The 9,670-nt window shown below is 38.9% G+C and overlaps 1 protein-coding gene across 1 annotated transcript in view; it reads left to right on the top strand.

Moving 5' to 3' along the window:
- Window positions 1-9,670, top strand: part of dnah5 (dynein, axonemal, heavy chain 5) — a 154,113-nt gene that overhangs the window by 127,923 nt on the left and 16,520 nt on the right. The window contains exons 73-78 of the mRNA XM_046043902.1: window positions 1,891-2,073; window positions 4,257-4,361; window positions 4,671-4,809; window positions 5,290-5,404; window positions 6,616-6,806; window positions 9,204-9,325. Coding sequence (XP_045899858.1) covers window positions 1,891-2,073; window positions 4,257-4,361; window positions 4,671-4,809; window positions 5,290-5,404; window positions 6,616-6,806; window positions 9,204-9,325 — 855 coding nt within the window. The remainder of the gene's footprint in view (window positions 1-1,890; window positions 2,074-4,256; window positions 4,362-4,670; window positions 4,810-5,289; window positions 5,405-6,615; window positions 6,807-9,203; window positions 9,326-9,670) is intronic.

Below are 9,670 nucleotides of genomic sequence, written 5' to 3'. Positions count from 1 at the left end.
CAGTATACGACTGATTGTTGTCCTATGGACAGAGTCTCCCACCTCAGCTGTAGATCTCTGCAGTTCATCCAGAGTGATCATGGGATTTGCAGTGGTCTGATACTCCTTCCATTTCAATATTATCGCTTGCACAGTGCTCCTTGGGATGTTTAAAGCTTGGGAAATCTTTTTGTATCCAAATCCGGCTTTAAACTTCTCCACAACAGTGTCTCGGACCTGCCTGGTGTGTTCCTTGTTCTTCATGATGCTCTCTGCGCTTTAAACGGACCTCTGAGACTATCACAGAGCAGGTGCATTTATACGGAGACTTGATTTCACACAGGTGGATTCTATTTATCATCATTAGTCATTTAGGTCAACATTGGATCATTCAGAGATCCTCACTGAACTTCTGGAGAGAGTTTGCTGCACTGAAAGTAAAGGGGCTGAATAATTTTGCATGCCCAATTTTTCAGTTTTTTATTTGTTAAAAAGGTTTGAAATATCCAATAAATTTCGTTCCACTTCATAATTGTGTCCCACTTGTTGTTGATTCTTCACAAAAAATTACAGTTTTATATCTTTATGTTTGAAGCCTGAAATGTGGCAAAAGGTCAAAAAGTTCAAGGGGGCCGAATACTTTCGCAAGGCACTGTATATATAGATAGATAGATAGATAGATCTAGATAGATAGATAGATAGATCGATCTAGATAGATATAGCAGAGCATTATTTAAATGGTTGTTATTTTGTCTGCATTTGATTAGCCAATGTGACAGTCCTGAATTTAGCTGTGAATGTGACTTCTGGGTATTACAGGAAATATAGAATTGTGCATGACAAGGAAGAACTCTAAATTGGTTAGACCTTTCAAAAAGGCATTTTTATTGCACATGTAAATGGGACTTTTCTGTGTTGCTTGTAACAATTTGAGGGATAATTTCCACAAAACACAACTGAGGGGTCAGTCGGAATCCATTCTGTTTGTGAACATTTCTCATCCAGATAACCATGAACCTCAGTTATTGTATTGTACATCACAACAAGAATGGATTTTTAAATTTGTCTTTACGATCCTTCTCACACACATTCGTATACGCACAGAAAGCTGAATCATATACAATGTAAGCGGTTGGGAGACAAATGCAGAGTGAAAGTCTGCTTCTAGGCATTTCTCTCTCTCTCTCATTATCACCTCAACTCCTGGCTCTGGCTGATGCTGGTTATTCAGCAGCTGAATCAGCAGCTGCCTCCCTCTGTTTCACACATGCATCAAACCTACACATATAAATGCACTCACACATACATCAAACATACCATATAACTGCAGGAAACATGGATACACACTCGCACCCTATGGTGATTGCAATTAAGCATGTGTTACATGGGTACCTAACCAGAGACCCGTTTAGAGACTTCTACAATCTCCCTCCCACCCTCTCCTGTAAAGCTTTAATTTCTATTTATATCCTGATGTGAGGAGGAAGTGAAGGTGTCTGCAGTGGACAGCTCCAGGAGAAATCCGGCAGATAGATAATTAGAAGTTACACTGCCATGAGCATTTAAATGCTGATCAGAGCAAACACAAGCACACATCCGTGCGCAAGTACACACACACACACACACACACACGTCTGTGTGTGTGAGCAGCTGTATCTGCAAAGCGTTTTTTCGCTGACACCAAGTTAGTGACTGTCATGACAAAGGTGTGACCACTGTGTTATTGTGTTTTTTAAGTGGTTTAGGGAGGATGTGGCTCTATATTCAGAACAACTTATTCCCCACTGTACATGAGCTTTTGATACCTATGCCTGTGTATAGGTATTTCCTGATTTTGAGTTGATAATATAATGAATATGTTGATGGATAATGAGGGTGTGTCTTCCCCTCTCTGTATCTTTCCTTTTGCAGGTGAAAGTGGGTGACAAAGAGGTGGATGTGATGAAGGGCTTCAGGCTGTATGTGACCACCAAGCTGCCAAACCCAGCTTACACCCCTGAGATTAGTGCCCGCACCTCCATCATTGACTTCACCGTCACCATGAAAGGACTGGAGGACCAGCTGCTAGGCAGAGTCATCCTCACAGAAAAACAGGTAGAGTCTCTCTCAGATATTATGGCCATTGCCACAAAGACATTTTACAGCATTTTTAAATTAATTCCTGCTGCACTATTACATTACGTTGCTAATGATGCAAATTGCTTTGATCCTTATAGTTCCTTGAAAAGCCCCGGAGACCATTAAAAATGTAGGTTCCCAACACCTCCCACACCTTCCAGGCCTGGACTTTGATGATTTTAGGGCAAGCCCACTCGGCCAAGGCCAAATGCCATGGTAGCAAGGCCATCAAATGAAACAATGATTTTAAGTAAAAAAAAAATGATAAATTTAATTTAAAGCTGAGGTAGGCAATTTCGGTTAGGCTATATTTATTATATAACAGCAATGGATTACAAAATCTGGCTGTCTCTTGCTTGTTCTCCACTGCTGTCTACCCTAGTTTGAAGGGTTAATCATTTTTTTTAATGCAAATGTTCTAACTTGTCAATCATAACCATTCATGCATAACAATGAGGTCAACATTTCGGAAGTTTGTTGTTACAAGTCGGTCTTTTTTAATGTCCTGCCCCATCCAGGCTGTGATTGGTCAGTTAACAATAAGTGACATTGACGAGCGCATTGACTTCATGAAAAGTTGTGTTGCCACTCGATATAGATAAATAGCCAGCCATACCCAAACCATGCTTATTTTATGCCAATTGTCTTCTGTCTTATGGCCTCAGCTGCAAAACATTGACTAACAGTTGAACTGGTATTGAGGATCTTGAGTAGGAGGATGTGGGCTGGTGCACAATGAAGTCGGCCGACTACAGAGAGATGTGTCACTCTTGTTTGGGCTGCTCAAGCGGCCCACAAAGTGATTTCTCCTGGTGCTCCCGAAAGCCAGTCAGACTATGGTTTCTTGTCCTATATGTTTGCTAATTTATCAAGCTTTCTTACCGCAGTTCAGTCGACCTTCTCTTCTCAGAAGTTCACTCAATCACAGCTTTGCAACACTGATACTTCAGCATGAGTTCGATTTAAGTCATTTAAGTCACCTGGTTGGCCGGTACTAGCTTGTCCAGGTGATCATACCAGGCTCAATCAGCGTTTCTCTTGATGTTGCCCAATAAGAATTCCAAATCTCAGCAAAAGATACTGGTGTCTAAAAAATGTATTGACATGACAGAAACAGAGGAGAAAATGACGAAATCTGCAGGGGCAGTGGTGGCGATGCATCAAGACCACTTTTGGTCCCAGGTCATATACATTTGTGAGGGGCATAAGGGAGCACGGCGGCCATGGCCTTCATGACCATTTTCTTTCTCTAGTAAGCACACACTGTGTGAGAATATAGTTGGGAGGTTTTTATCACCATCTGAATATAGAACATGGCAATCATTACTGCCCATTGACATTGTGAAGAAACAAGCAAAAAGAGTGTAAATGTGCACCAATAACAAATACACAAATAAAGACACACACATCTAGTGTCTGAGTCTTGATTCATTCGTGCTGGGCATTTTAAAGGCACCCAAAGCAGTGGACGCATTAATTGTGGCTGAAAAGAATGGTGCTACTCTAGGAAGTCCATTGTCTCGCTAGTAATGGCTGATCACGAGAAGAAGCATGGAGTGTCAGCCTTACATTCATGGCAGTAGTAGTTCTGTAGTAGTACTGCATGTTACTGTGGTGTTTCACTTTGTCACCTGAGTGCTGAAGCAAGAAACAGTTTTTTTCTCTGCTCCCTCTCTCTGTTGTATTATTTTAAGTGTTCAGTAGGTTAAGGGCAGTCTGAAATAATTTTTGTGAAGAGCATTAGAGCTAGGCTCATAAAAACCTGCCATATAAAAGCCAGATACTCTGGCTTATGGGAAAGTATCCTTTTAATCTACAATCACAGTAGCAGTCAGTATCGGTCAGACTGACAGTAGTGGTAACTTGTGACTGTTTTTACCCTGCTAACAGCATGCAAAGGATGGTAGTATCAGTTGTACCTTCTGTCTAATACATAACAAGATAAATGCTACTTGTGCTTTATTATTATTAAATTTCCAGTATCTCATCCAGTATCTCATAATCTAAAAGGCATTTAAGTAGCTCATCAATTTCATGCTCACCAGGGGATAACCCCTTTTGATTGTATGATTCCATGGCCTTTTTTCTAGTGCCACCCTACAGCTTAATAACCTGTATGTTCTTGTGTGTGTGTGTTATCTGTGTCGTTATTACGCCAGGAACTGGAGAAGGAGAGGACAGACCTCTTGGAAGATGTGACATCTAACAAGAGAAAGATGAAGGAGCTAGAGGACAACCTCCTCTACCGACTGACCAGCACACAGGCAAGGAAATACATCTAAAACTGTCATATATCAGAAATAATATATTTACGCTACTTTTATTCTAAAACCAGTTTATCTGATTCCTTCTTTGCCTTATAAACAAACGGGATGAAAAATAGACTGGCAAATATGCTCATCTGAAGTACATTAAAATGTTGGCCATTACATTTGTTCCTAGGAAAGGAGGCTGCATATATACTACCCAAAGAAGGATAATAGAAAAACGTGTTAGAGCCCATTTAGTATATTAGTCTCAAGAAATTTTGCATTTTCATTCGTGTTTACTTTTTCAAATATGTCTCTTTGTAGGGTTCACTGGTGGATGATGAGAGTCTGATTATTGTCCTTGGCAACACCAAGCGCACAGCTGAAGACGTCACGCAGAAACTGCAGATTGCTGCAGAGACTGAGATCCAGATCAATGCTGCCAGAGAGGAGTACCGACCTGGTTGGTTGTGACATCAAGACAGAATTGAACCTTTTTTATTTGGTTGATTACAGTGTGCATGTCAAGTTCAGGTTTAGTCACACAAAACTGATTAAATTTGTATAATTCAGCTCAAGCAATGACAAACATGGACACTGTCCAATAGAAAATGTTATCACCACCACACACATTCCTTTAAAACAGATTTAGTTCATAATAAAAAAAATTAAAACTTCCAGATATTTTGGTCAACTTCATGATCATCATTTTATTAAAAATATTTCACCAAATAATTATTTTATACTCTAGAGGCCAATATTTTTTTTAAAGTGTGTGACAGGACTTGGCGTAAAGAGTCATTTTTTTGATTCATTAATAAAGATCATAGAGTCAACAGACACGTCTTAACCAGCACAGTAACTGAGTTACAAACATGTACTTCAACAACCACATTTATTTTGGCGTCGCTGTTGAAATGTTTGTGTTTGTGTGTGTTTTAAGTGGCCACCAGGGGCAGTATCCTGTACTTCCTGATCACAGAAATGAGTATGGTGAACGTGATGTATCAGACCTCTCTGAGACAGTTCCTGGGTCTGTTTGACCTTTCTCTGGCTAGGTAAGAATACACTGGCATTTGCTTCCCTCTGAAACGAATTTGTTTCTTTTTTTAAGAGTTTACCAATAAATTAAAAAATTTTTATAATGACACATTTTTGTTGGTTGAAACACAGTTTTTTATGCCTGCAGCAAGTGATCCTGTGCAGCCCCACGTCAGTGTCAGTGGAGGGTTAGTTTGGGTTATTGGCATTGTCAGTTGGTGCTGTTAGAGCACTTGGTACACTTTCTAGGTGACTGAATCTGATTAGAATGCAAACATCTGTGATGCTATATCTTCCTTTGCCAAAAGGCTGATAACCAAAACGAGCAAACCAATTTTAAATTTACTTTAATTATGTCTAATTAACTCCTGTGTCTTGAGTTGTGGCCCAAAACCTACCTCAGTGTCTCTCCATTATCTTTTTACTTGTTCCACGTTCCCACACATTTTGTCTGTTTGCATTAACTTCCAGCCATTAATGTGTTTTTTGAATTGGTTTCCTGAATTTGAAACAAAAGCTACCTTTAGTACAGGATTTATTTTTTTGTTGTTTTTTAAGCTTTCAAGAAGAGCTTTGTGGCTGAAAATCAATTTACTGTATCCACCACTGGCATACGTGTCTTTGTAATTGTCTACAGTGTGTGTGTGTGTATATATGTATATATGTATATATATATATATATAAACATACACATATAGGTAGTACTCTAAACATCTTGTAGCCTCACTCTACTAAACATGGTGCTTATGTTAAAGGTGGTAGCTACTGAGTCATTGTTGATACTACATACAACTGTGATGTTTTGTTTTTGAAAATAGCACTTTCGTTGTTTCCGTTTATGCGTGACATGAGTCTTAAAGTGCCTGAGGCAAACATCAAATACAGTGATAGTCCATTTTAACAAGCTATCCATTGAGATGCCATCTCAAATAATTTCTTGTCAAATTATACAACTAATTGTGTCAATGTTCCCAATATCCTTAATGGCTAGAAAAAGCTTTCACATAATTCACTGTTTCCATGTGCTGCAGACATCCTGAGCCTGTCAGTACTGTTTATGCACAAGTGAATAAACCAAAACAGACTGTTCTGTACTCATTAGTTAATCCAGTCTAACCATACTATGATCTCTTGTCTGTATTTGTAGGAGTTAATATTACATGTAAACTATGTAACATTATATCATGGATGAGACTTTATATGTGTTTACATCTGTGTAATTTAACAGGTCCTCCAAAAGCCCCATCACCAGCAAACGCATCGCCAACATCATAGAGTTTATGACCTTTGAGGTGCATAAGTACGCTGCACGGGGCCTGTACGAGGAGCACAAGTTCCTCTTCACTTTGCTGCTGACGCTGAAGATCGATATGCAGAGCAACAGGGTCAAACATGAGGAGTTTCTCACACTCATTAAAGGTAAGAGGAAAATGTGCAGGGTTTTTTTCTCAAAGTTCTGTTGTACTTGTACAGATGAAAGCATGGATAGATTTTTCAAAAGCTTGCCAGTTGGAGGTGTTTCATAACATAATAAAATACAGTAAATCATTAAACGCAGTTAAACATATAATTTCCATTACGGAACACAGGAGCTGTCTTCTCAGCTTCATTGCATTCATAAACTACGTTGTCAGAAAGCCAAACCTTGAAACAATATGCAGATGAATGGAAATGATAATATGAATTTAACAGCTTCTTGTACTACAAAGGAAATGTATTTACTGTACTTCTGAAGATTTACTTTGGCATATTCATATATGCATTACTGCACCAAAATATAATAAATGGAACCTAATTTATGCCTACAGAGAAGGAAAATATTTTCAAAAATCTAAGAAAAAAAGATTATGCTCTGAAAAAAGTTATATCCAACACAATGGTGATCTTTTTTTTTTCTTATTGTATTTGAAGTTTTCCATCCAAAAGAAACCTTCCACACCTTTGGTCAGTCCCTTAACATGTACTGTATAATATCGTCCCTCCGGCTTTTGTTTTCGAGATTGTCATTGTGCCCAGCCATGCTATGCGTCTCCTTCTCGTGTGTTTGAGTCCACAGATGTGCTAGATTGGACCACCAGCAAACTTATTTCTTCAGCTTCATCAGCTCTCTTTCTGAAACATTTCAGCTCCAATGCATGAGTCTGAAGTGTCTGGGACAGCTGTTCATTGATTATCCTTTCCAATGTTATCTGTAACTTTTTTAATTGCTTGACGACGGTCAGCGTCAAATGCACCAGTCTTGCAGGCAGATGCTAGCTGCTTGGCACCTGGTGGCAACCAAGGTGAACTTTCAATGCATTTGCTCTTGCTTGATTTCTTGGTATTTCTTTACACCATGTTGTCAAAATGAATCATTAATATGAGCATCTCTGGGTTCTTTCTATGTCTGATGTGGAAACAGAGAGAGATTAGAGAGATAGATGCATGTGAAAATATCTGAAACAATCAGTGCTGTGGTGCAGTGCTCAGAAATGTGTATTGCCTGCTACGCCGGCATTTCAAAACTCAGTACTGTTCTTTAAAGCTAAACTTACTGACTTTGTTATTAAGTCTAGTAGTTCTCTCAAATCCTTAAAATTTCCTTAAGCGCAATGGTGTGAAGTGGTGAGTTTGAAAACATCCACCCTGAGCTGTCAAGAAATTTAAGCAATTTAGGAAGAAAGTAGGCACAGAAATAAAATAAAGTGCTTTATATTTCAGATTTAAGTATATGCCAAAGGATTGAGCTGCTGTAAAGTCAGCAGTAATATTTGGGGAAAAGTACAAGTTTCCAGGGAAAAAATGTTACCGTGTTTCATTTACCAGTCTGTTATGTCTCATTCTCTGAGACTGATATATTGGATAGGATTTTTCAAAAATATATTTATTGATTTGCAAAGGGTCAACCAATTAAAGATGAAACTGCATGATAAATATGGCCTTTTTTTTTAAAATGACCCCCAACACAAAACATATTTTCCACACATGCAGAAAAACACAACAACAAAATAACTAAACAAAGAAAGAAAATGAGGAATCAATTTTTACAAAAAAGACATAAAGGTAATCAGGCATAATGAAGGGATAGTGGCATATTAAACACTAAGACCTACATGGAGCTGTACCTCGAGATCCTAGACCATGCTAGTCCACAGAGACCACTCCGAAGAGCCTGGGCCCAGTCATCTCCAGTATAGTCCAGAAAAGGGTTCCAAATATGAAGACACTTTAATTGTTTGTCCTTGAAGAGGCTTAAAGCTTCAAAAGGTATAAGTTCCTGGTCAGTCTTTTTCTTAAATATATTATTAGATATGATTTGAGCCAAAGAAAGACAGTGTACCGTATATACTGAGATTGCATTCGAATGTCAACATAAAAAGAAGAGAAGCTACAAGTGTTGTACAGCTATGACTCACCTCAAAACAGCCTCAAGGCTGCCATCTGTTTTCTGTTTGCTGTTTTATTCTTTATTCAGAATATATAATTATATTTCCTTAGCAGAGATAGTTTTTTTTTTTTTAAAGCTCATCTCGAGGTTTACACACATTTCAGACATATTGGGATTGTAGCAGTTCACTGAATCAGAAATATGGAGTGCTCCTCACCAGGGATAAAAGCAAGCTATAGCAACTGGCAAGGCCAGAAAAGACAAGACAGTCTGCTGCATACATGCAGCTTCACCATCTGTCAGCTTCGACCTGCTGAACATGGACTCACAGTATGACTTTTGTGTATATTTTTGAAGGTTCTGTATGTCTGGATTTTAATATATTATTTTGTATGTTCTTCTCACTGTTTGTGTATGCGTGGTTGTGTGTGTTCTTCTTCTTCTTCCAGGAGGTGCATCCTTGGACCTAAAGGCCTGCCCTCAGAAACCCGCTAAATGGATCCTTGACATGACCTGGCTCAACCTCGTAGAGCTCAGCAAATTGTGGCAGTTCTCTGATATACTGAATCAGGTACAACAAACAAGCACAACCTGATAAATTTTGGCATGCCCTGCCAAGTGTAAAATACTTTTCTTTAACTGAGACTTTTATCTATTAAGTCTGAAGATAACAGTGCTCATCTCTCTCTCGCGCACAAACACACACACACACAGATTTAGCAGTGGTCTCTAGGTGCTTATTAAGTATTTTTCACAGCTCTCCTTTGCTCTAGTAAGCATGTCAATATCAGTCTCATCATGTCTCGCTTCATCTCTTTCTTTTATACACATCCATACACACACACACACACACACACACACACACACACACACACACACACACACACACATGTGTGAGTGACGACCGACTGTCACT

The sequence above is a fragment of the Micropterus dolomieu genome, linkage group LG03, assembly GCF_021292245.1.
Source record: "Micropterus dolomieu isolate WLL.071019.BEF.003 ecotype Adirondacks linkage group LG03, ASM2129224v1, whole genome shotgun sequence".
In the NCBI taxonomy this organism is placed as follows: domain Eukaryota; kingdom Metazoa; phylum Chordata; class Actinopteri; order Centrarchiformes; family Centrarchidae; genus Micropterus; species Micropterus dolomieu.
The sequence above is the reverse complement of the archived record's forward strand: the minus strand, read 5'-3'. Positions and strand labels throughout refer to the sequence as shown.